This window comes from Eriocheir sinensis, chromosome 8, assembly GCF_024679095.1.
Source record: "Eriocheir sinensis breed Jianghai 21 chromosome 8, ASM2467909v1, whole genome shotgun sequence".
Lineage (NCBI taxonomy): Eukaryota > Metazoa > Arthropoda > Malacostraca > Decapoda > Varunidae > Eriocheir > Eriocheir sinensis.
Genome location: NC_066516.1, coordinates 22,009,435 through 22,037,308, shown reverse-complemented (window position 1 = coordinate 22,037,308; position 27,874 = coordinate 22,009,435). Strand labels below are relative to the sequence as shown.

Genomic DNA, 27,874 nt, shown 5'->3' with positions numbered 1-27,874 from the left:
AGCTTTTAATTATTTTGTTGGCCAAACATTTAAATTGTGCCAGATGTCATGAGACAATCTGATTTCACATGGCAACAAGAAAGCTGAAGGGATATTATTTAGTATCCCTTTACATCTTATTTTTAAGGACAGAAATGAAATTACTAATGATAAAAATGGTAAATAATTATTTATTTCTGCATATTTTCCTCTATAAGTATTTTAGTTAAATAGCAAGGAAATTAATAGTTTTAAAGTATTGAAAATATATAGTAGTATTGAAGAGTGTGGGAGTAATTATTCTCTCATCATAATAAAACCGTGTAAACTACAAAAGGAGACACACACAAACACAAATTTCATCTTGGCAGTAGAAGTCAGTCTTGTTTGCCCTTACAGTCCTTGACCATTTCTGGCTCTGTAACACTTGCCCCATCTTCAAGTATCCAGAAAGCAGTCACATTAAAAAATGCAATTGAAAAAATTATCTAATCTTCATTTACATAAACAGAAGCAAAAGCAGGCTCAGGACCACATGACCACTTCAAATAAATATTTCCTGCTAATGTTGATCCAAAGAATTAAACATAACACAGAACAGCATTGGTTTGTCTCATTAATTAGAAGTTCAATCCTATTTTTTGGGGGAATCAACCTACACTTGCTCCACTTCCAAACACACTTTTACATGAAGCACTGTTATTATGAATTAGAATATCAGCTGTTCCATAAGAGACCAATAAAAAGTCATTTTTGGGAAGTACAGGAGGCTCCAGAAGAAATATCTGTCCATGGGTGAACTTTGATAATTTTCTAAAAACCTGAACAACTTAAGTCATACAAACAGGCTATTATGTTACACCAGGAGCTCTTTATATTTTCTCTGGCAAAATGGTGTTGCAGGCAAAACTTAAGTGTCCAACAATTAGATCTATTACCACTGTCCTGCAGCAGAGTTTTCTCACCCACAGCCTTCACTTTTGTTTTCATTGGAAAAATTCAGGAATGTGAAGAACTTATCATAAACTTGATGCCCCTCCCTGCTTTCTGCACTTGCTCAGTTACGATGTGTGGCTCTCTTTAGGGGACTCGGGATACAGGTGCTGGAAAGTGTGGAACCTGTTGTTAGGGTTTGGACAGCAGTGTTGCAGATGTGTGTAGATTTGACGTGACTAGCCTATTCCAACATTACCTCATATTGGCCATAATCTCCTTGTACTCAGGAATAAAGGCCTGTGTGATGTCTGGGTCCTCCTCCAAAATGCAGTGGTTAAGGTACACAGGCTGGAGACAGGGAATACCTCTTGAAGCAAAGCTGGCTAAGTCTATCTTCTCGGGGGTCTTTTCCATCTCCACAAAGAAATGTGTGACCCCTTCCACTTTGGAGTATGGTGGTCTGGGGGTAATGTAGAGAAAGGAGATTAAGGAGCTAAGTTATTGTTTGGTAAGAGCAGTTAATGACTGGGATGTTTCTTCCCTTTCTATCTTCTTCTGATATTTTCATTTTAACAGCTCCTTTGAACATGCTATCTACATGCCTTCATCATTCTGGCATCACAGCACAGACTCTATACTCTAGCTCATCCCTATGCTGTCCAAATTTGTAATGATGGAATTAAATATTGTATATTCAACCAATCAGCTAGGAGGAAACTTTCTGTGGAAAAAGAGCACTTCTGCAAAAAATAGACTACGTATAGTATTTTCATTCATTCATGCCTTTAACTGATAAGCTCTGGGAGAGTCTCTCTTCATCATATCTCTTTCTTCATAGGACTTGAATACTTTAAAGGGAGAAGTACAAATACTAATTGAAGGCCAAATTTGATCCTCCATTTTGGCATCTCTTTCTAGCCTCTTTACAAGAGCATTGAATTGCAGGCTTTCTTTTATGTTTTTTTTCTTTAGAGCTGCCTACTTTGCCAAAAATAAATTTAGAAATACACCTTCCCCATCACATCCAGACCTACCCACCTGGCAGAAATCACCTGTCCCCCTCCAGCCTCAATCAGTCGGGTGAAGGCCTGGGAGCGGTCTTTCCTTGTGTGGATGAGAGCAGTCATGTGTTCAAAGGGACGTCGCTGTTGGTGGTGCTGTTGTCTCTGCTGCTGCTGCTGGTCGCCATCATAGCCACTGTCCAACTCCCCATTGCTGCCAATGGAACACTTCCACCGCCACGCCGCTGCTGCAATCTTACTACTCTTCAGATCTAACTGTGGGGTATGTAGAGCTGCAGGGTTCCCCCATGAATATGGCTCCTCCTGTGTGTATGTGTATGAAAGGGAAGGGGAAACAATTTCCTTAGGTAATTGGGTGGTACATACTTTCTGATCAATCATAACAAACCTATATGTTTTCTTGGTGTTTAACGCTCATATTAAATAATGATCATAGGTTTAAATTAATCGCTTGTCCTAGATGGGTGTATTCCTCTACTCTCAATTGCTTCACTGCTGATCATCATTTCTTGACTGATCAACTGGTTATCACTGTAGTCTTCTTAATATTAATCTCCAGGACAACCAAAATACTTTCTCTGTGAAGTTTTTCAATCTTTCTTTGTAAGTTTCCCCCAGAATCACTTAGTAAGACAATTTCATTCTTTACTCATAGGTTGTTAAAAGGTATTCACAGTCCATTCTAATTTTCATGGTACCCCATTCTAACTTCTAAAATGTCTTCTAAACCATGAGGAATTTTTTGAAAAATTGTTATCTGCCCAACACCTGACATCTTGTCTTTTATGACTGCACAGTCCTCTAGGTTTCAAATATTTTTCTTTAAGCAAAGTACCTTCCAGATCTTGATATATATGGTGGGATGGACCCAGATTTTTTTTTTTCCTCGATTCTTTAAAAAGATTGCTACGTTCTTGGCACCAAAACCTGCTGTAGTATTTAGGTCACTGCTTTAGTCTGGTAGTTTTCCTTCTTGTTGGTGCAAGGCCAACATCACCCCCATCCTGAAGGGAGTCTTGGCTTCAACTTTTCCTACCGAGTACCGCTCAATTTCTATTACTCCTATCCTCTCCAAGATCTTTGAAAGGCTTCAGGATAAATGGCTTTCCATATACTGTGATAAATTTAATCAGTTACCTGTTTCTCAGTTTGGATTCTGTAAGGGTTTGGGAACATGTGACGCTCTTTTGATCGTGGGCATGAGTCGAGTTGTTGCTACTGATTTCAGTTCTACTTTTGATGTTGTGAATCATAGGACTCTAATTTATAAACTACAACTCCTTGGTATTAGTGGAAGTCTTCTCAGTATTTTTAAGAATTTTTAACTAATCGATTACAGTGAGTGGTTGTTGATGGTGCCTGCTCTGCTTCTGTTTGTTATTTCTGGTCTTCCTCAGGGCAGTGTCCTTGGACCTTTATTTTTTAACATTTTTACTTCTGACTTGGGCATTAACCTTGAAAATAAACTTATTTCATATGCTGATGATACAACTCTATCCTCCTCTGTTCCCTCTCCTAGCAACAGAGGTAAAGTTGCTGCATCTCTGAATAGGGACTTGGCAATGATCACCGCTTGGTGTCAACTTTGGGGGATGAAGTTTAATGCTAATAAAACACATTCCATTACCATCAGTAGATCCCGTACCTTGAATCCACCTCATCCTTGTTTGCATATTTTTGTTGAACAGATTAAGGATGCTTCTGGTATCCGTTTGTTGGGAGTCACTCTTGATTCTAAATTGACATTTGAGAAGCACATCCATTCCATGTCTTCCACTATTGCACAGAAGACAGGCATACTTAGTAAGTGCTTCAAAATATTTGCTTGTGACTCAACTGTAATCAAATCTTTTTATGCATTCATTTTGCCCCAATTTGAGTACTGTGGTCCTGTTTGGATGTCTGCTGCCAATTGCCACTTAAAGTTACTTGACAGAGCTATCAATTCAATTAAATTTATTTCTCCGGCACTTGTTCTTGATCTTGATCATTAGCGTCAAGTTGGTGCCCTTAGCATTTTATTTAAAGTTTTTAAGAATAATCAGCATCCCTTACACAATGCTTTGCCTGATCCTTTTACTCCTGCCCAGATCACAAGGTTTGCTTATAGTCAAAACAATCTTGCTTTTAATCCTATGAATTTTTGTAAGACACAATTCTCACGATGTTTTCTTCCGTCGTTGACGAATTTATGGAATCAGTTACCCAATGAGATTGTCCTTTCTGCAGACATTTCTACATATGAGTCTCTTGTGAATGTCTTTTTGAAACAGTAATTTTATTTTTCCTCCTTTTGGCTTTGACTGGACAGTTTCTTAAGCTTAAGTGTTTTTATTATTTTCTGGGAAAGTAAATGCTCATTACATGTATTATTATAGAAGTTGAATGATAAATATTTCCACTAGTTTTTTATAACAGGTACTTTTTGGGTGTGTGGAACAGACTAATCCAATTTTTATTGTTTCCTATGGGATATCAATCAATGTAGGAATACACGGGGAGCACATTACCCTGCCCACCCTATGACACCATACCCAGGGGGTCCTCCAAGCAGGCCCCCTTCCCATCCCAAGTACTTCTTTGGCAGGATCTATCGACTTGCTAAAGTCATGAACTCTAGGTATTCCCTTGGTCTACACTGAGGATTGTCTCACAGAAACAAGGTGAGCATGATTGGCTTCTGGATAGTGAGTCATATTCCTGTATAGCCGGAGTTGGTGTTCATGGCCTATGCGAGTAATAGGCCTCAAATCAGTCACACTGAGTAACAGCCAGTTTAACACAGTCATTCAGAGGATATCCTACGATTCTGCGTAGGCATCAATCCACCCCTGCAAATTTCAATACTGCAATACAGTGTTCATGTTTCACAGCCATAGACTAGGGCAGGAGCATAAGTGATGAAGATCAGGATCTTTGTCCTTCTTCACAGGTATCAGCAACTGTACTTGTGCTGAGCAAAAAATGGATCCAAAATACTAACAATCAGATATTTGAATGGCTTTCTGGAAAATATATAAGTTTGGGTACTGTATATACTTTTTCTGCCCTAGGTTTGTCTCCATTGTATAAAATAGATAAATGAAATAATAAAATGGGTTACAAGCACTATAAACATACAAAAAGCAGAGCCACCAACCTCCAAGAAGTAGCCAGCCTTGAGGGAGTCATCCAGGTAGGTGCTCATAAGTATCCACTTCCCAGAGACTATACAGGTCAGGGTCACCTCTGAGCAGGATGGATTCATTGTCACCAAATGTGTGATTTGAGGATCTCGTGTCTGGCTGTAACTCAGTGCACCTCCCAACTTCGTCACCACCTCTATGTACTCCTGAAACTTGTCATCAGACATACTCCCCAGTTTGAACACTAGCTGCCCTGGTGGCGGTGGTGCTGCTGCGGTGGTGTCTTTAGTTGTTGTTGGTGCTGTGGTGGTGGTGGTACTATTTTTATTTCTTCCATTAGATGGTGGTGATGATGGAATGTTTTCTTTGTTGTATTCATCATCACTGTTGTTCCCACTGTCAGCTTTGGGTGCCTATGTGTAATAAGGGAGAGTTCAGGTAAGATTTAGTGGTATCTCTCAGATATTTTCTAATTTAAGTCTTGCACTCCTAAACACAAGTTTGGTGGTCGAGTGGTTTGATTTTTTGCTGCAGTGACGCCAGCACCGAGCGTTTGTTTGTACAACACCGAGCATGTGAGCGCCGTGTGCTTGTACTATTACTGTTTCTGCCTGATTTTGGGGTGATTATATCATCTGCTGGTGCTAGTGAGGCCGTTGATTGCCCAAGTAGGCCAGGTGGTAATGGGAACAGTGATAAAGGGAGTAAACCAGAGAACTAAGGGGGGGAAACGCAGCTGAAGCGTGTCTATCGAGAGACACTTAAGAACAAGGTTGACGAGATGAAACAAAAAGGTCTTACTGAAATGGACAAATGTACTTATAATGTTGACATACAACTGCCCTATGAGGTGTGGATCTGCCTGCCATGTATAAGAGGCTGCTGCTGCTGCTGGCTAGGGTAAGTCTAGCTCCAGCAGCACCAAGGCAGCAACTCCCTCAGCCCCACTGGCCTGTGGGCCAGCACCCTGACCCCGACCTCCACTTTTTAATTTGTTTTTAGCTGGGATAATTTTTTAGTGGGGAGAGGGGGGTGCAAACCCCTCCCCCCAACCAGCCCAGATCAGGGGCTGGGCTGACTGCTCACCATAGGGTAGGGACGCAGGACCCCTAGGAGGATTAATCCCCCGGTTACCCAAAGAAAGAAGCCTGAACAGGAGAGAGAGAAAGAGGGGAAAGACAGCTCGGGGAGGTTGAGGACGCTGCATTCCTCATTCAAATGGATACAAAACTGGTTAACTGTAAACGATTATTGCTTCTGAATTGATCAATGAATGCTAAGATCTCATAAAAAATAGCAAAAAATAAATAAATAAAAATAATAAAAAAATAAAAATAAAAAAAAAGATTGAATAATAATAACGGGTTAAAATCAGACTCCCTCATCCGAAATTCCTGAGACCGAGTGTTGCAGATTTTTTTTTTTTTTTTTGGATTTTGGAATATTTTTTTATTCTTATTTTATTTTAATATAGATAAACATAAATGTTTTCTCTTTTTCTTTACACTATTACCCATAGGGGTATCTGAAGACCCTTTTGACATTTTCAACCACAGAGCAAACAACAAGTGGTAATCACAATGAGTTACGAGTGAAGGTGTTACTGTGATGACTGCTGACGACAAACTAACACATAGCAGCACACCAGTTGCCAGGTTGTGGACAGTGTTCCTGCCCAAAACCCACGGAACCCAAAACTTTCGGATTTTGGAATTTCGGATAAAGAATTTTCAACCTGTAATAATAAAATAAATAAATAAATAATAATAATAATCATGGATAACAGCAAGAAGGTAGCAAATTATAACAAGAAATATCAAACTGTGTGTTGGAGATATATTTTTTTATAGTTGACATTATTTTTACTCTATAGTGCTGGAAGAGCACTTTAGTGTCTGAACAGAAAAGCATTCGCTGAGAATACATTCAGGGAAACACTTTACCTTGCCATTTTTACTATACAAGCTGGAAGAAAAAGAAAGCTGATGTGAATAAGTATTTGGTAAGTACATTTAAATTGAGTTCACCTTGTGTGCTGAAGGAAGTGAAAAGTCCTGCGTGTCCTTTTGCATCTGCTCCTGAAGGCTGAGTCTGGCCTCTAGTTCCTGGGGGTCATCCCAGGTGATCTGTGTGGCCAGGGGCAGCTCCTCCTCCTCAGCTTGTGTTACACACACACACACACACAAAAAAAAAAAAAAAAAGTAAGTTAACACTACAAATGCATAGAAGATCAACAAGAATATAAATACAAACAGCAAACCAAAGTTGATATATAAATGACAGGTCACAGTGAAGCTGAAGACAAAAATAAACCAAGACAAGAAGGAAGAGAGATTTGTGATGGGGTTACTTTGGTTTAGTGGTAGATTTACAGGGGAGAAAATTATAATACTTTATATATGTACATACACTGAATAAATAAAGGCTGTTGTACCAAAATAAGGAAGTAGAGACTGACAGCTATAGTAGTCCAGTAGTTTTAAGACAAATGTTTGCCTAATTAGTCCACTCCAATTACTACTGGAAAATTACACTGAGGTATAAAGATGAACCAACATCAAAATAAAGATTGAACACATTCTTTATTATGACAATACCTCAGCTCACTTCTCCCGGGTAACGTTTTTCAACGAAAAATTGTAATTAGAATAGGATATAAAAAGATTAGTGAACATATCCAACAGTGATTTATGAGAATCAACAACTACCCAATCAACTAACTGGGCTGTGACTCCAAGGCAATGAGGTGAGTCTTAGATGAATTGACTGGCTTCTGTAGCTCTCCTAGTGGCACTTTACTACTCCCTCCAGCTGCTCCGCCTCCACTCCTCTCCACAAGGCTGGCTCGGGCAAGCTCCTCCAGCTGATGTGATAAACTTTCTTCCTCTTTAGCCTTCCTCCCTCTACCTTCTTCCTCCTGCTTCCCATCACCCCCATTGACAATGGAATGATGATGGGCTTCTGCACTCTCTTCTTCCTGCCCCTCTTTGTCATAAGTCTTTCTCTCTTTCTCTTTTCTTAATATCTTCTCAAGCATCTGTTGGTGCTTCTTCTGATGACGCTTCAGCTCCTCTCGTGATGCCTCCATGCATGCCGTGAACATGTCCTTGACTGTGGGGGACTTGGGTTGATCAGGAACATCTGGGAGGGAATCTATGCAGCGTTTGATGCATTTCCTCAGCCTTGGTGAGGGATCGTGGTGCCAGGTACAGCCGTAAGAGGTGTCTGGAGTGGGCATGGCATCCAACTCCGCCTCCCTCTTGGTCTTGTTGAAGCGTGTCGTGCCAGGGGTTGGAAATTCTGTGATGGGAAAAAAAGAGAGAGAGAGAGAGAGAGAGAGAGAGAGAGAGAGAGAGAGAGAGAGAGAGAGAGAGAGAGAGAGAGAGAGAGAGAGAGAGAGAGAATATTAAGTTGAAGGAAGTGTCGGTTGTGCTCGTTTTTAAAGGAGTCAGTCACATTACACTGGACCACTGAGGGTGGGAGCTTAATCCATTCTTGCACTACAATGTTGGTGAAGAAAAATTTGGTGCAGTCTGAATTTACTTGTTTACACTTAAGTTTTGTGCCATTATTTCTCATTCACAAAGTGTCATCTATCATAAATGATTTTTGATTTGTCCACTTTCATAAAGTCATTAAGTATTTTAAAACATTCGATCAGTTTTCCTCTGAGGAGACATTTCTCGAGAGAACAAGTTAAGGGTTGAGAACCTTTCGTCGTAAGGTTTGTTGCGCAAGGTTTGTTGTTGTTTGGAGCTGGACTCATCAAACCACTTAAGAGTTCTGTTGTTGTAGAGTCTTCTGATAACACACTACTAATGCTCCTGATTTTTAGGCGGCTCCAATGGCAATGAACAAAGTGACGGCCAGGCTGTCACTTTGTTCATTGCCATTGGAGCCGCCTAATCACATGGAGCATTCGTATTGGACAGATTTACCAGAAGAGTTACCAACGACAATTCTTGTAAGTGGCTTAATGAATCTGGCCTTCGAATGACAGAGTGACAGCTGACCTAAGACAGATCAACCTAGTGTGATACACTCACCCACCTAGCACTGGCGGACTTGCTCTCCCAGCCGGGTCGGCTCCACCATCTACTGATTAAGACCCATTGAAATGAAATATTCATAAAAAGGGTAACACAATCAGATGCTAGTGGGTGGTAAGTGTTAACTTGGTCTTTATATTACTCATTGGAAAGAAAACACTTTTTTAAGGGGACGCTACTGTAAGCAATCGCTGTGGCCTAATGCTTTGTCCTCCACATACAATATGGTGATGGTCTAGTAGTTTATGGTAAACATGTACTATGTCATGCCACAACCAAGTTTGAACCAACAAAGCATCTTGGTAAAATTGGTAAAAGTCTGCATGATATTTCTATTTCAAAATATTGCACTTATAAATGGGGAATGTCTTTGATGCTGGCAAATACGGTAAAAATTACAACAAAAAATAACTAATGTACTAACTTTCACTAATTGCCTCGCGGTCAAATATCCTAAGAGGGGAGAGTGAGGCAAGGGCTTCAGATGAGTGGAATGGCTTCGATCTGCTCATAGCAGGAGTAGCAGGTATCTCCTCCTCCTCGCCTTCCTCCCTTGTCTCTCCACCCACAACTGCACAATCTGATTAAGAAGAAGAAAGTGAAAAGACAGGCATGGCAAAGGAATTAAGTTTTCCTTGCAAGCATTTTTTGCTTAAGAATTCTCCACCTTATTTTTTCAGACTGCAAATCAACAATTTTGAGAACACTTTATTACTGAAGCTTCTAATAAAGAAAACTAACTATAGTCGGTCCAAATTAGCTTGGCCAATTTGCACCGAGAAGCCCCTCCCCCATTCTGGCTAAGCTCCGCCCCCCTTTCACCTGATTGGCTGTTGATGACATCACAGATTGTATCAAAGACACGTACCAAATATATATTATTGAGATAATCTAGCTCCTTGCATGATTAAAAAATATTTGAAACTTAGTTGAATAACGACACTCTACTTAAACAATCAATGACATCACCTAAGAAACAAAGTACAATCATAATACTGCAAGTTTTCAAGGGAGAACGGGCCCTGCAAAACGAGCACTGAAGGCGATGGTAGTAGGCTATCTATAAACTAATGCATAATTTCCGTCATAGCCACCGATACATATCTTATTCCTTAATACAATGATTCCTACCTGTATTCAGTTATTATAGAATTTATTTTTTTGTGATCATATTTGGTATGCCTATGTGAATGAGCTATGTAGGAAATAATGACGGAAAGTGTGCATTAGTTTACAGATAGCCTACTATCATCGCCTTCAGTGCTCGTTTTGCAGGGCCTGTTCTCCCTTGAAAACTTGCAGTAATATGATCGTACTTTCTTTCTTAGGTGATGTCATTGATTGTTTAAGTAGTGTCGTTATTCAACTAAGTTTCGAATATTTTTTAATCATGCAAGAAGCTAGATTATCTCAATCATATATATGTGGTACGTGGTTAATCTAACAACAAAAGCAAATATGTTAAATACCCCCGAAAAACAAGTAAGCACACAAGAAATTGCACAAATATTCAACAAAATTCAACAACTTAATAAAAGAGCCAGATCCACCTACCCCACAGCTCCCTGATCACAGCTTTCCTTGGCACCTGCACAGGATCGCCACTCCCCACAAGGAAGGGTTTCTCAGGGACCCTGGAGCGTGTTTGGGCACACTCGATAAGCCAGTCGCAGGTGACAGCCTTCACGCCCCATTTCTTGGCAGCAGTGTACTTAGTGCCAGTTGGGGTGGGGCAAACCAGGTGTGTGCTGGCCTGAAGGTTCTTGTCTGCCTTAGCTGTACGGCTGAACTTGTCTTGGTTCCTGTGTGTGTGCGTGATGGTTTCTTCTCATCATTCCTGTTCTAATGCATATTGTAAAAGTAACTATCTAACTATAACTCTGACGCCCTGCTCCCTTGTGGGAACTTCCCTCCAGGGGGTGGCAACGGCAGAAGTGTCTCCATCTCTCCCTGTTCTGGCACTCCCTCTCAGCACACTCAATCCTGCTACTTCCAACTCTCTCGCTCTAATACTCACTCACCCTATTGATCCACTTCACAAGTGGTCTTCCCCTGACACCCCACCCCATCCCTCATACATTCTCGACACGAATTCATTCTCCCCCATTCTCACCACATGTCCAAACCATCTCAATGCACCACGCTTCAACCACTCCACCACTCCACACTCCACTCCTTTCGCTCTCACACCCATACCAAAACACTCATACATGGTTTCATTACTTTCTCCATCCCATCCTGAAACACCACATCCACCTCTTATATAAAAACTCATTTCCAAAGCAACTAAATGGGACAAAGTTCCTATAATACATAAGGTTGGTTGGGGACTGGGCCCACCTTACCTACCTTTTGCCTAGGACACTCACCAATACCCAAATGACCTTTATGACTCTCTACTCTGCTTTATGGAAAACAGTCACTGATGATTGTGATGAAGATAATATCATTATTTCTGCTGTGTGATTCAATCACTATCATTATCATAGACAAACTCACACACATACAGATTGCAAGGTGGTCCAAAACCCAATATGCCGCTCACCTGGCACCAAGGAGAACCACCAGGTGTTCCAGGAAGCGGCGTTCATAATGGGCATAGACGGATACGGTGATGCAGCAGCCATCCAGCGAGGAGACAGAGTCTGCTGGCAGGAGCAGCGGTAGATGATAGTACTCCACTGGCAAGAGCCTCTGGAAAGAGGAGGGGAAAAGAGGGTGATGCAGGATTTATGAAGGATTGCCACAATAGTAATGTCAATCATTTTTTTTATGAAGTCAATCTTTTTTTTATGAATAGTATTATTATCATTAAAATAACAGTAGCAGCAGTAGGTGATGAACATATCAAAGGTGATAAAGGAAAAAATACATACGACAAAAGTAGTAACAAGTAGCAACAGTAAAAATTGTAGTAACATTAATAGCATTAACCCTTTCACGCACCACGACGCGATTGGCAGAAAAATGGAATCATCTACATGAGCTTTTGACTCGATTCGCGCCAATTTTTTAAAAAATTCGCCAAAATTAAAATCTTTCAGAATCACGTCAAATTTTTTTGCATCAAAGATCCAAGCTAGACCTATAAAATAAACTAACTGTCAACTCTCTCATGCTCTTGGATGTGAAGTGATAATTGCCTGTGGTTTAGCTGCCTCTCAGCAGGCAGCCTATGAGCGCGACTGTCGTCCTTTTAAATTGTTTTTTTCAAAGTCAGTAAACTTCACTATTTATTTGCATTTCTTGATATTTTTTTTCTTTCATAAGGCAGAATGATCTCTTCCAAAATCAACGATATACCGGTATAATAATGCCAGGAAAAAAGAATACTCGTGGGTGATATCAATAAAATTTTTGCCGCACGGTGAGGCTATTCCATGAGGCCCCCTAGGGAGCCCCAGACTGATGTCGCAGTGGAAAGAGAAACTTATTAAACTTTTGGTGTGTGAAAGGGTTAACAGCACCAATGCATAGAGATCAAAATAACCAGTCTAATTACCTGTGACTCAACACAATCCTCAAGGAAGGAAGGCGAGATCAGCTGTGTATGGTGATTGTGACCTTGATGGTGGTGGTGGTGGTAAAGGGCTCTATCAGCATCACCACCAGCTGTTATCACCATATAGTGGATGCTGGCTGACTGTTCCTGCCCTGCTAAAGACACTACATGGCCTCCGTTAAGCTCTATCATCTCAGCCAGCTCCTCCTTTATCTCTTGGTTGTGCCCCAATATGGTAAAATTTTTGCCTGTGTGGAAGGAAGGGACATAAAAAATTGTATACATGGCACTCCCTCTCAGCACACTCTATCCTGCTACTTCCAACTCTCGCTCCAATGCTCACTCACCCTACTGATCCACTTCACAGGTGGTCTTCCCCTGACACCCCTTCCCTCATACGCACTCTTCACAAATTCATTCTCCTTCATTCTCGTCATCTCAGTGCACCACGCTTCACCCATTCGATCACTCTACAATCCACTCCTTTCGCTGTCACATCCTTACCAAACCTCTCGTACACACTTTCATTACTTCCTCCATCTCATCCTGAAACACCACAAGCACCTCTTATATAACTCATTTTCAACTGCATGTATTCTCATTTGCTATGCTGCATTCCATGTCCACGTCTCTGATGCATATGACAGAGTTGGCAGGATAATACTGTTCCTTATTCCCCTCTTTACCTCCATGCTCACACTTCTTCCATTCATAACTCTCTCCAATGCACCTACTACCTGTCTGCCCTTCACTGCACTTTCCCTCACCTCACCTTCCATACTTCCATGCTTACATAAGTTATAAAACTGTCACTAAACACTTAAACTTGGTCACCTCCTCCATTCTCTCTTCCCCTAGCCTTATCCTACACTTCGTTGTTTTCTTCTCTAACTCTGTACAGGTTTGCAAAATCAATGGTCTGCTCTCTTGCCCTTTCAAATACCATAACCTCTCTCTTTCTAGCATTCACTTTCAGCTTTCCCATCTTACATACCCTTTCAAACTCACCTCCTATCCTCTGCAGTGTCCCATCATTCTCTGCCAACAACACTGTATCATCTGCAAACAGGCCTGCCACCAATGACTCCTCTGTACCTCCCACTTTCAGCTTTGGACCTAGCTCCCCCCCTCTGGCTCTCATTTCTCATACAACCATCCATGTACACATTAAAAAGCCATGGTGACATCACACACCCCAGTCTCACACCCACACCAATACCAAAACCAAACCTCTCACTCAGCTCACCATCCATGCGTACAGAGGCACTCACATCCTTGTAGAAGGATCTAATTCCCTCAAGCAAACGCACTCCCACATAATATATCCTTAGAACGTCCCATAAACCCTTCCTGTCAACCATGTCATATGCCTTCTCTGGGTCCATGAAAGCAGCAAACAGCTTCCTATCCTTCTGTAAGTACTTTTCAACTAGTATTTTCAGTGCAAATGTTTGACCTACACAACCCCTCCCTTCCCTAAAACCCCCTTGTTCATTGCCAACACCTTTTTCAGTTATTTTCTTCATCCTCTCATTTAAAACCCTACAGCATTTCTGCTGTTATGCCATCAGCTCCAGGTGCCCACCCTACTTTTAACTTCTTCGTTGCCTCCTCTATCTCATCTCTCTCCACCTCCCCCTGTGGATCTGGCTGCCCTACATTGATCTTTATTCCTACACTAATCACTTTTGCTCTCCCTCCCACACTCATTCATTACAGTTTCAAAGTGTTGCTTCCATACTTCCTTTATCTCCTCATCCCCTCTCACAAGCACCCCATCTCTCCTCTTCATGGTACAAATGTCACTCTTTCCTCCCCCTATTTCTCTTTTAACTTCTTTCCAGATAAGTTTTTTGCTCTCCTGGTATTTTGCTAATGTTTTCCAACCAAACTCCTCTTCCACTCTCTCTTTATTTCTCCTAACCAGCCTATTACTCTCCCATCTCTCTCTTGCCTCCTCCATCACAGTTCTCTGTAACACTTTCTTGTAGTTCCTTCTCATCTCCTCAACTACCTCTTTTATCTCTTCCGTCCACCATGCACTCCTTTTCTTTACTCTTCCACATGACTTATACTCAACTACTTTCTCAGTTGCCCTGACCACTGAACTCTTAAACACCTCACACATTTCATTCACTCCTGCACTGTGTTCAATGCTTGCTCTTGCTCTTCCAAGTATTTCCTCCACTTGCCTCCAATATATCTCCCTGTGGCCACTGTTATGCAATTTCTCACTTGCTAGTTCCTTCCCACCCTTTTCCTTTTTCCCCATCCCTCTGAATTCCCAATTCTCTTTCATCCTAACTTTGGCTACTAACGTAAAGTGATCAGATTTATTAAACATTCCTCTTGCAACTTTTGTATCTACTACATCCTGTCTCAACCTCACATCTACAGCTATATAATCTACTGCACTCCTCATATCTCCCCTTGACCATGTATAACTATGAATTAGCTTGTCCTGGAAGGTGTTTGCTAAGAACAAACCCCTCTCAACACAAACATCCACAAGGTATCACCATAAGTATTTTTACTTTCTCCGAGTCAGTCACTTGAAAACTGACATGAGACTAAGAACAAAAGACAAGTGACTTGCCACTAAACATACCATGAAGAATATTTCCCCTTTTCAATACATTTGAGCCAGCTGACTTATCAAGACAAAAGGCACAAAAAATAAGCAATTCACGTATAAACATACCCAGAAGAACGTTAATAATTTCTGAGTAATTCAATACACCAAAAGAACACAAGGAACTCACCGCTAAATATACCAGGGAGCTCTGAGGCCTGTGACTGTGGCAGAGTGGAGACATCATGAGCAGTCTCTTCCATGCTGGCCCCCCTCTCCCTCCTCTGTCTGGGCCCCAAGGACCGTTCATGTAGCAGCGCCTCATCTACATGCGTCTCATCATTATAATCCACCATGGAGGTGCTGATGGATGACCTTTGCGTAGCTGTAGAGGGCATCTTAAATGGCTGTTGTTCCCAGTCTGCCTCTTGATGGATGAGAAAATTGCTTTCATCTGCTGGACGTTTCAGTTGCATGCTCTCTGCAATCCACCGCACTGACACGATGTGGGGTTTTGTAGCCCACCCATGCATGTTCTTGAGGAGGTCAGCCTTGGGTGATGCTGTAGGATTAGGAGGGTGATTTACATATGGTAATCAGATCACACAGACACTATGGTCCAGACTAGGTGGTCTGCCCTTAAAACTTAGTAATACCACAACAAAACAAAGGGCCTAATGGTCATTAAGACTACGTATTTCTGCTTTCAAGATCATTAAGGTGGAGGATATGATGGCTGAGTTTGTTTTATAATGATTCAGTCTTGTTGCACTGAACCACTGAAGGTAGGAGTTTATTCCATTCTCTTGCTACAATGATAATGAAGAATAATTGAGTGCAGTGTGGATACGTTCCCTTATAATTAAGTTTTGTGCCATTAAATCTTGTTGGAGATGTATAATCAGTCATAAACAATTTGGATTTGTCCACGTTGGTAAAGCCATTGAGTTTTGAAACATTCAATCCATTTTCCTTGGAGGTGATGTATTTCAAAAGAGAACAAATTTAGAGATAAGAGCCTTTCATTGTAAGGTTTGTTGTGCAAGAAGGATATCATCTTTGTTGCCGTAAGTTAAATGCCTAATTTAGCAATGTCCCACGAATAGCGGGGAGACCAAAACTGTACTACATATTCCAAGTGGGATCTGACTAAACTATTGTAGTGTAGTGGTAGTAGTATTACATCTTTATTCATGAATGATAAGCATCTTTATTCATGAATGATAAATTTCTTTTAATGAAGCCCAACATTCTGTTAGCTTTATTCACTACATCAATGCCCTGCAGGGAGAACTTGATGTTTGATGTAATTTTGACACCCAGGTCCTTAAATTGGAATTGAAGACCAAAGAAAAGTAATTCACAATAAGTTGGCTTTCAATTATGTACTAAGTTACCTGTGCCTTCACTTACGGGCCCACTCCCACTTCTGATCTTTTTTTTTTCTTTTTTGTTTATGTAATTGAAGAAGACTTTGGATTAGTTTCATAATTAGTAACAATATATATATTTTCTTCATGCCAATGCTTTGTCTGACTCACTAATTTTTTCACTCATTGACTGGCTTCATGATAGTCTTAGCTTTGGGCGAGTTTTGCACTTTCTTTTGCCTGTAAAAAATCTCTTTCCTTAGAATGTTTAATTTTGTTGTTAAACCATGGTGGACTTTCATTAGTGTTAGATCACTTCTTGTGATGAAGGGTGTTGCTTAGCTTAGGATGAGGATTACTTTGATTAGGATGAATGGATGATGCCCCCCTACCCCCACCCCACCCCACCCACCCACACCCACAATATTCAGGACCTAAATAAATAATAGGTTAAATAAAAAAAGACTTGAAAGACTAGAAAAGGAAAATCACAAGTCCAAGGATGAAACTGAAAAAATATGAGAAAAGAAAGTGCAAATAAAACAAGAGATTAAAGTTTTGAAAACAAAGAATGTTGGTAATGCTGCTGAAAACATGCAAGAGATGTGACAGCTCATTTCCTGTATAACACAACTAGGCAAATACACATTCACACCCCACACACAAAACAACCACCCACCACCCAACACATATCACCCACCCACCACACCCAACACATACCTAGCAGCACATGGGTGACAGACTCAGTTAGCTGGCTGAGTCTTGAGGCGCCCCCTGCCCCCAGCACCCGTCGTAGCTTCTCTGTGTGGATGGGTGTGAAGCCAGCCAGATACACTCGACACCCAGCCAGGAAATTGTCTGCCTTCAATGCCTCCTGAAGGTTGAGAGCCTCTACTTCCTCTGCCTCTTGCTGGCTATCTGCTGTAGGGTGATGTGGGAAGGAATGATGTTAATCTTTTTTAAAATGGAAAATGTATTGAATCATAAGAGGTGTAGGATTTTAATTTTGGTATGAGTTTTAAAGGATGTTGATAATAACTGGGGTTGCTGTGACTTTACTTCTCATATGGCTTTTAATGTTTCCAAATTTACTTTGAGATCTTTCTTTTCCGGAGTTTATGTATTATGTGCATGTAAAATGGGGATGAAACACTGGAGAGTAAGGAGAGATTTAGGTAAATTTAGTCTATGTTGACAGTTCAATATTCGCTTCAATTTGGGGCTATATAGTGCCTAATATGATTACATCACCGGAGAGATGGCTCCCACTGCTTCTACAAGTGATAATCCTGAGCCAGTGCACAAGGACGATGAGTGAAAGTAACATAGAAAGTGGCATGTACGGTAGCTTTAAGGAAATTTACTCATTACAGTAATATTAGATGAAGATATTACTAATGAGTGAGAAGTGAATAGATCAAGTGAAAAGACAGTACTCAGGCAGCCTTAGTATGACTCCATCTTTGTTGGAGGGGTTCATCTATCCAATGACACCTCTTCGCCAAAGTCACTGAAGTCAGGGTTGACTGAAGATCTGGACAGCATGTGGGTAATCTTCTGCTACTAGGTGCTGGTAGAAAACTGTCAGTGTCTTATGGTGGGATTTGAGCCCAGTGTTGTGTACGTAACTGACCCTTGTAAGGAGCTGTCCCCGCTTTGTTTACAAACAAAAGGTGGACTGCTATATACACAGATCCTATAAGCAGCTGGTCGTGTGTATATGGATGTTCCACCAGTGTTTTCAAGCACGGGTAGCATATTGTTTTATTATTTCATAGGAAACACATTGATGAATCCAATACAGCACTGTTTTGTAATAAGTGAAGTGAAGGGCCATTAAATACACTTTATGCAGTGATTCAGGATTAAATTTATAGTGCGGACCCGCCTGATGGGCGATCCTCCCATAACTCACTCTGCGAGGGGCGTACCTCTTTGGCCGACCGGTTAAGGAGTGGCTTTCCCATCTCACTTGTCGTGGGTTCAATCCCCGGCGCCGGCAAAACATTTCCTTGTCTGGATTAACTTCTCGTGTTTCGTGACGTGTAGAGGTCGTGTGGATGTATAGTGAAGTGGAATTCAGGCAATACAAATTTACAGGAAATAACATCTTGTTAAAAAATAAATAAATAAATAAATAAATCTTGGGTTGAAAGCAGCCTTTGAACCTATGTTTGTCATTACTCCACTACCCTGGAACACAAGCCACTGCATTGTTCAGCTTGTGACAGTCTCATTCCACGGGTGTTATTCAGACTAACTGGCTCTTTTCAACAACCAAAAGTTTACTGCATGCAAGACTTTTACTGACTTGAAATACAATCACTTTTTATCATATGATAATTCACCTGCCTCCTCAGACTTCTCCTTTGGTTGCTTGTAAAGTTGGGTGGATATTACCCAATCAACAAAAGATACTGTAAAGGGTCTATTTTAACCCTAAATTTGGCCAGTCTTTCCTGTAAATTTGCAGCCATGTTATTTAGGGATGCCTGCATACAGCTTTGTTTATCAACAAGTCTTTGTTTGTAAATATTCGCTTCTGAGCATGTGCAGTTTGCCTGAGAGCCCCATACAAGAGGACAGCTACGTACACAACACCAGATTGTCAGGAAAACCACGTCTGAATGCTGACCACTTGGCCACCACCTCCCCTAACCTTAGTTATAAATAAGGCAGGAAAGGGCATCATACTCACCCTCATCATTGGTGTTGGACTTCCTCCTGGCCAGGCTCTCCAGGCTGGCTGTCTCGTCGATGGAGGTGATTGTCCTTTGTGTTGACGTGTCATTGAGAATGGTGCTACACAAGGAGAAATCTGAAGGCAACTCTGGAGGAAAGGAAGGAGCGGATGTGAGTGTATGTGTGTGTGTGTGTACCTATTTGTAGTATACAGGGCCTGAGCTCAAGGTTGGATAAGCCTGTCTCCCAATCTATATTTCCTATATATCCTTCATTATATGGACACTGCTCGCCTCAACTATGTCTTTGTTTAGTCCATTCCATGTATGGTATGTAGTATCATGATACTAGATAATTACACTTTTCTAATATTTTTTCATCAATTTAGAAAATCCAATTTCTGTTGGATAAAATTATTTGCAATGAGTGACATGCAACATACAAAACTCCTTCAAGCATCGGCAGAAAATCAGCTGATACCGATACAGATACTCTTAAAATGTGCCGATACCACCGATACTGATACATCGGTACATCCCTAGTCTGTGTGTGTGGTGTATGCAAGCACATATGTGTGTGCATGCATGTGTATGTATGCATAGAGGAGCTCAAATAAAGAACTTTAAAGATTACAAAATACCATCTTAACTAATTGACACTGGTTCCTTCCCTTCCCTCATATACTCACCATTATCTATGCAGCTGTCGGTGAAAGTAGAGGTTTTGCGTGCCTGCACCTCATACTCCTCCTCATTCAGTGCATGGCCCTGCTGAACTGAGTGGTACAGCCATTCAGGGTATAAACAATAAATACCCCACTTGATGGCAAAATTGTACTTCTTGCCCTCGGGAGAAGATACGATCAGCACGGAGGTTGACCCCTTATCTAGTGTATTGGTGTATGTGGCACCTGTTGGAGGAAGAAGAGGGTGAGAGGAGGAGGAAGGATAAGTAATGAATTAAGAGAAATGAAGGAGCAAGGAAAGTAAAGAAAGAAGGAAAGCAAGAGAGGAAGTAAAGGAGGATGAAAAGGGTTGAGGAAGACCACAGTCAGTGATATCATGAACTTCCCTATTTCTGGTGGACTTTGTAAAGAAATGGCAAAATCATCCTCCATATCCTCTTCACCATTCATTACCAAACACTCCTTATCCCTTTAACTTTCTCTTTCTTCTCCTCCTCAATACCCATCCTCTTCTTTTTCCCCACTACCTTACTATCCCTTTCTTCACCTCCTTTTCCTCAGCATTCTCCACACCTTTGCTTTCCCTTACTCCTCTTGCTTTTGCTCACCATTCTCCTCAATAATCCTCTTCAGATCTGCCTTGGTGTCCTGGTCAACTTGGGAGACACACACCACCAGTCCGTGCAGAGGCTTACACTTGTACGGGAGAAACAACTCATCTGTGGCAGACACGTGCTCGCCTGCCTCCTCCTTCACAACCGCCTCCCACACACTCATCACCCATCCCTCTGTCATAATGGGAATCTGCTGCTCCACTGCCACCTAGGGAATGAAGAAGGATTAGTTGTTAAAGCCACAGGTGAAATGGCCTTATTTCCTATTCTTTAGCCATTGATTACTTGACATGTTTTCATCAGTTTTATCAATTATAGATATGCTTTTCCTCTTACCTCATCAGAATAACAATTACAGACTTAATTTATGAATAGCTTGTTTTCTCACTGACTATAGATGCAACCATCTATAGTGCATGCAAGACATTTGATTAGCAGATTTGGTATGCAATGACCAGTGAGAATAATGTATTATTTTATCATATAAATTATGCATAGATCCATAGGTTACATGTGTAACTGCGAATTGAGTAGGATAATGAGCGATTCCCTTTTCCATAGTAGTGATGGTTAAAATAACCCATATTACATGGCCTTATGTTGCTCCTGAACTGAAACTTACAGATGATAGACCTAGAATTTGTTGTGTAAAACCCTTGCTGCATATCGTCTTGAAAGCACCTCTTTTCCCTAAAAGGAGCTCTAAAATGTGGTATCCGATACATCACTACCCTAAACTACTTGTTCCCTATCAACCTGAGGTCCATTACAGTCATTTTGTTGGTAATTAAATAATAACCTTTCCAAGGTCTCACATACTGTTGTACTTCTCTAGTTTTACTGGTGCATCATACATGTGTGGGGGGTCCAGGGGGGGGCTGTGCCCCCCCCTGTTTAGGAGGGGGGTGAAGCCCCCCAGTTAGAGATTAGGTTGTGTAAAGTTCCATTGGAGTAGTTTAAATATGCTCCCCACCCAAAACCCCCAATTTCCCACAGGTTCCTCAAGATCGTTAGGGGAAGGGGATTAGGCCTTTTTCTTTACTTTTCAGTACTTGCACCTTCATATTATGGTTGGGGAACATGTATTTCGTCCCTTAACTATAATATAGAGGCGTAATATCGTATTGTGGAGGCATGGAGTCAATCTCCACAATTTCCATTTTGCCTTCACTACTTCCCTTTCACCAAGTAGGTCTCTCTATAAACTAATACAACCACCCGTCCTCCTATCATCACCAGTTACCTTGTATTTCTCGCTGCCCACCATCTTGACCACCAAGTGTGTCACATCCTGGTTGTAGTTGTTAGAGTAGATGCCGGACATGCGCTTTATGAGCCGCTGCAGCTCCTCCTTCTCTGGGCGAGAAAAGCCAGTGGTAGTGATAACCAGGCGATTCATGGCCGTGTTGTGGAGGGGTGATGGCAGTGATGGGATGGGCTCCATGCGGTGAAGGCATGACAGTATGCACTTTGGACCCACAACGCTGGAAAGTGGGATCCATGCAAATATATTTATACATAGTGTTGTGGGTGCTTATATTTTACATGTTCATATTGCTAGTATGTAAAAATGTAAGCAGGAAAGCATAGGTGAGTAATGAATGCTCCATCACGTATTTTAAGCCACTCTTTCACTCCCTTTTTCTTTTTTCTTATCCCACAACACACTAGCCCCTTCCTCTCTGACTTTATCACCCTCTCTCCCACTCACACATTGCCAAGGACTTGGGAAAGGAATATAACCACTGTAAAAAAATGTACTTATATACCTTTCTTTAACAAACTTTACTTTTCTCTTGTTCCCATCACACACATGAACTAAGAGTAGGAATACGACGAAAGTAAAAATATATTTACCCTCTCTCAGCGAACTTTACCTCCCCTTTTCAATCCCAACTTCCCTCCCTCTCCTTCTTCCTTCCCTCCCTCTCCTTCTTCCTTAGTACATGGCTGTGGGGCATGCATACCACTAACATAAAAAAACTCACTCCTTCCCTCACACTCACATGGACTTTGGGCAGTTCACCAGATAGTCAAAAGCCTCTCCCTCGAAGGGGTCACATACAAAGATGTCTTCTTTGGCAGGGGTGACCTTGATGCACTCCTCCTGCGAGAGCCACTGTACCCTTAACTTTTCCTCACAAGCCTGAGAGAAGAAAATTGAGGTGAACAGAAAGAATAACATTTTATTGGGATATATTTCTGTATAATGGAGTTTGCAAAACAGAAAGGACTGAAAGGGTACCAATGGCTGCTACAAAATGGGTACCCAACCCTAAAGATTGAAGTTTATTTGAGTACAAAAATCTAACCAATGAAACTTAGGAAGCAAGAACAGGTGAGATGTGATGCGATAATTGCATTTGGTAACAAAGAAAACATGTAACGACTGGGAAAAGGGAAAACAAGAAACTTTACAAAAGGATAGGAACTACAGATTTAAGAAAAATTCTGCTTCCCAAGAGAGGACTATGGTACCTTAAGAAATTGTATGTGTCATAAGTATGCTACAAATTATGGATGGAAAGTATTTTTTTAAGTTAAGGATTACAAGGCTGACTCAATTCAGTAAAAATATGATTACGGGAGGATGCGCACACACTCACACACACTTATCAACTGCTGACAAACATTTCACTACTTGGATAATGATGAGGGAAGAAACTGATGGTGGCAGTGATCTGCTTCAAGTTAGAATATACACCAGCAGTAGAATGGTCTCCACATAAAAATAAAAAAAATAAAATACAAAGAACAGTATATAAGATGATCCCTAGCCTGACAGGTTTACCTTAAGGAAAAAATTGAAAAGCCAGGGCTGCCATCCTTAAAAGAAAGTAGAGTGATAACATGATTGGTGTTCAAAGCAATAAAGTTGTCATGGACAGTGATAAAGAAGCTCACGAGGAAACTGAGGAAGTGTTTAGGCAAGTCAGATACATAGGAGGTGTACGGCCACTAAAAGTTACACTTCAGTCATAAGTCACAATAAGTGAGATCATTAGCAAGACATCTAAACTGGTGGAAAATAGAGAAAGTAGAAAAGTTTTGGATAAGGAAAGACTAACAAGGAAGAAGGGGTCAAAAATTAAATGAGGAAGCCAATGCAAAAAACAAAGACATTGGAAGATTCACCTCCGGAAGAATCGGTCTGCTCAAGCTCACCAGTAGTCCAGTACCTTACCAGTATCAGCATAATAAGCAAGATGATTAGTTATAAAATCGTATTTTTATAAATTGACTTAGCACAAAAACCTGACCTGATCGAGAGAAAAGCCTGTCATTTTCAGATTCAGCAGTGCAAATTTGTCCTAAATCAGTTGAAAAAACTTAGACAACTTACATTTTTTTTTTTTTTTTTTTGTAACAGTGTAATCTTGGTAGGTGACTCACTGGAACGAGTGGGATGCAAGAGGAAGTGGACTCCAGGTTAAATCTAGCAATGAACAATGATAAAACTAAGTTGGTTGAAAGATACTATTTAGAGTAGGAAGTACAGACACCGCAGTAATAATAGACTTACTGGTAACTCTAGAACCAGACATTACTGAATCCTTGAATTACCTGTCCTATTTGAGAGTAAACATTTAGCTATCAAGTTATTATTGATTGTTGATTATTATCACTATTATTAGCATACATATAGACCTGCAAGTGAAGAGTCACAGACCTGGAGGGCACAGAGGAGGATGTTGGAAGGGAGGCCATCACCGGGCGGGTGCACAAAGAACAGGTTGACAGTGTCCTCCTGGGAACATAAGCTTGCCTCCATCCTGACACCGTTGCCTCCACCTGATGGATGGGTTAACTAGGGGACAAGCTGGTCTAGTTCTTCTTGCCTGGCTGTAAAGGAGGAGAGTAAGGTAATTTTTAGGAACAATGTGTATGCTCATTTCTCATTTTCTACATTTGGTTCTTTTATATTATTTTGGCCTGGGTACCTTTTCATCTGTTCATTACTAACACTGATGGACGGCAAGTTGGTTATTCTGTTTTCATCGAACTGTAATGTAGGAGAAAGGATTTCTGCTGCCGCAATGTCTACTCGCTATTCATTTTATACTCGGCTTATTATTATGATAAATAACTAATCCCCTATACCACTTTCACTTTCTTTTAGCATTACAGTAAACCAATTTTAAATTCAATAGTAATTAATTTCTTTGTCACTGCATGATATTGTTATTCTTCTTGTAGCTACTGAAACACTTAATTTTTATAATAAACATCTGTGCACCTGAATCACATTTTGCAATCTAATCGGTCACAAGACTCAGGCTATTTGTAGAATGCTGTGCCAACAAATCTGGGCTGTCCCTCTTAACTGTGTGAGAAAACCAAGTGAGCGTAAGCCATTTGCACAACCACGAACACTCAGTTAATTATTTGGGGTGGCCAAACGCTCTCACATACAAGTGCATATAGTATACAATTAAAACTTTAATAGTACATAGCCCAAGGTAACCAAATCAAGTCAGCCTGTCAGTCTTGGCCATACCTCACCACCTCATTAACCCCCTTTCAGGCCCTCCACACGAGAGAGAATTAGAATGAGAGAGTGAGAAAGAGAAAATGAGAAAGAGAGTGAGAAAGAGAAAATGAGAATGAGCGAGAGAGAATGGGAGAATGAGAATGAGTGAGAGAATGAGAATGAGCGAGAGGGAATGGGAGAATGAGAATGTGCGAGAGAGAATAGGAGAATGAGAATGAGCGAGAGAGAATGGGAGAATGAGAATGACAGAATGAGAATGGGAGATTGAGAATAGGAGAACGAGAGAATGAGAGAATGATAAAGAATGAAAATTAATAATGCTAAAAATGTCGTGTATTACCGGTAACTTCTGTAAGCTACTCAATATTCTGAGATGAACTGATATTTTTGAAACCCCAAATCTGAGAAGAGGAAGAAAAATTATTATTCAACGTTTGTATGCCTTATTTACACCCGATTGCCTGCTAGACACTAACTTCAATGTGCAAAGACGCTATATTTTCCTGGTAACTTCCATGAGCTACTCCGTTTCCAGAGAGGAGATAAATACCTTCAAAACTCCCATGTGCCCCGAGACGGGACGAAAAGGTGGTGTCATGAATGCTCTTCTTCGGGGTAGAAAAAAAAACACGTTTTTTTAACAAAAAACCATGTTTAAATAAAAAATAAAAAAAATGTTTTAATGAAGCAGCAAAGCTCGTTTTCTTATATAAAGTTCTGAACAAATATGTAGAAATAGATGATAATGATCAAGACTACAAATAAACTAGTTAAACTGATTTTGGCAACTTTATTCAGCAGGTTTTGATACATACCAACTACCAAGATTGTAAAATTAGTGGTTAATATGACCTCTTCTAAAGGAAAGAACCTAGAAGAGACAATTTTATTCTTTTTCTAGTACTGAGCTTAAGAAATTTACTTATTTATTGGAATGGACTAATATTTTTATTTCAAATATCGTAGATTTCCTCAATGTAAACAAATCTACAGAGTCACCCCTTTGCTAAAAGCCTAAAATGTTAAACAAAAATACCTATCCTATGTTGAATATTATAATGTTTGAAGTTTTATAAAATAAATATCATATTACACTAAAATAATGATATATTACCCTGAAATTCCATGAACCACATTCAAAGTTTAAAATATAATAACCGATATTGAAAAAAGAAAACAAAAACATTGGGTTTATTTAAAAAAAAAATGGTTTAAACCAATCCACTCTGCTCTTATTACTCACTGAAGCCTACTCTTACCCCTTGACAGGCACTGCAGAATAAAGAACACACCAATGCAGATCACCGGGGGAGCCGTGGAGGTTCTGGGTCACCTGTTCAAAGGGAAAACACAGCAGGGACGAGAGACAGACATCACCACTCCACTGTTTGTCCTCCCGCTCTCCTTCTCGCTCCTCCTCCAACAGGGCAACGGTGACAGATTATCGTACTCAGACCATCGTGTACCGGTTTCTGACCCTTGATTATTGCCAAGAAACAAAAATAATTAACCACTTCAATGATAACTATATATGGATCCAGCTATTGACGCTCAGTTGACAGTTTTTTGCGTCGGAAATCGGTAAAAATAAGAGGCTGAGCAGGATGATCTGGCACCGCTGCAGAGTCAAGGGCAAAAGTCTCTATTCACCGATTTTCGACCCCAACAACTGTCTCCTCCACCCAAAATACTGGCTGCATAGATAGTTATCGTTAAAATGGTTAATAATTAAGGTTTCTTGGTAATAGTTATAGGTCAGAAACCGGTAAATACGAAGCGCTTGAGTACGATAATTTGGCGACTAATTTGGCGACTGTGTCCTCCAGCAGGATTACCTTTTTCCTTTGAGATGTTCCATTTTATATCTTATAGGCCCTCTTTGGTACTTCTTCACACTTAGATACTTCACTACCCACAGTTATTACTTTACTGCGTACACTTATATACTTCACCCTAGAGTCCCTTGATAGAGAGAGTACCGACATTGGCGACTCTGTGCTGAAAATGCTGCTGGGCGCCATATTTAGCCCTTCGAGAACCGCGCCAACTTTGAACTAAGGTATAGAGAACATAATTTTTCCCATTTTGGAAGCGGATCCTGCCGCTTTTTAATGTAGCAGTGCCTTGCTAACTAGCCTTCGACTGTAGCAACAGGCCAGAGAGGGGATAGAAAGTATATACATTTCGTTCAAGCCCGACGATAAGACGGAGTTGTGCTAAGGCAGGCGCCTTGAAAGGAAACCATATCGTTGGCCAGCCAGATATACAGTATGTGTGTCTTGTCATCTGAAGTAAACCAAGCTGATACTAGCACTGAGGTTTTATTGTTCCGACAGTTAAACTGTATATATAGTTACACCCCGTAACAAAACACTCGATCGTAGCTAAACACTTAAGAATACACTACGAAAACAATTAACAGCTCTGGGCGCAGGTATTATACCCACCTTACCTTGTGGGCTCCTCGATCGGTTTGACTGCCAATGACTGGACCGACCTACGAAGCAAACCTCAAAGGGATTCGAACATAAGGTTCCTTCAAAGGTGAACTCCTCCAGAGGGATTAGAACGTATAAAGTTCCCCGTCACCTATTACAACACTATCGTAACTGTCCTCCCTTTGTACTGTCTATGGAAATTATTGTGATAGACAGGTGCGGACTATATAGTAGTACTTGGGTCCGAGGCTACTTCGTCAGGGGTCCTTTTCATATACATGTATATATTTCTCATATTTAATTTAGTAGCCTACATGTTTCGAAGTGAACAATAGTAATTACCGTCGCGTGTTATTACTGCTTTCAGTACATCGATTAACGTTCTTCTACTTTTTTTGAACTATTGTA

The 27,874-nt window shown here is 40.7% G+C and overlaps 1 protein-coding gene and 1 long non-coding RNA gene across 6 annotated transcripts in view; one reads left to right on the top strand and one right to left on the bottom strand.

Annotated features, from left to right (window-relative positions):
• LOC126995688 (uncharacterized) overlaps positions 1-26,433 on the top strand; it is a 40,960-nt gene extending 14,527 nt beyond the window's left edge. Inside the window, exons 2-4 of the long non-coding RNA XR_007750648.1 lie at positions 1,982-2,199; positions 20,556-20,781; positions 26,298-26,433. This is a non-coding gene — a long non-coding RNA (uncharacterized LOC126995688). The remainder of the gene's footprint in view (positions 1-1,981; positions 2,200-20,555; positions 20,782-26,297) is intronic.
• On the bottom strand, positions 151-26,433 carry LOC126995684 (DNA topoisomerase 2-binding protein 1-like). 5 transcript variants are annotated; one of them, XM_050855462.1, is made up of 20 exons: positions 26,288-26,433; positions 24,207-24,379; positions 22,543-22,682; positions 21,780-22,020; positions 20,531-20,744; positions 19,926-20,147; positions 19,254-19,385; positions 17,276-17,476; positions 15,376-15,747; positions 12,614-12,861; positions 11,657-11,805; positions 10,666-10,913; positions 9,536-9,691; positions 9,113-9,160; positions 7,784-8,362; positions 7,090-7,220; positions 5,077-5,475; positions 1,954-2,240; positions 1,172-1,375; positions 151-1,082 (listed from the first exon to the last, which is right to left on the bottom strand). In XM_050855462.1, exons 2-20 carry the CDS (start codon positions 24,306-24,308, stop codon positions 1,037-1,039), a joined length of 4,119 nt encoding a protein of 1,372 aa, XP_050711419.1. In that variant the 5' UTR covers positions 24,309-24,379; positions 26,288-26,433; the 3' UTR covers positions 151-1,036. The 5 variants fall into 5 exon arrangements, with proteins under 5 accessions (XP_050711419.1, XP_050711420.1, XP_050711421.1 ...); XM_050855463.1 differs by having other exon boundaries at positions 9,113-9,157; XM_050855464.1 differs by having other exon boundaries at positions 17,276-17,473.
• Positions 26,434-27,874: the final 1,441 nt, after the last annotated feature.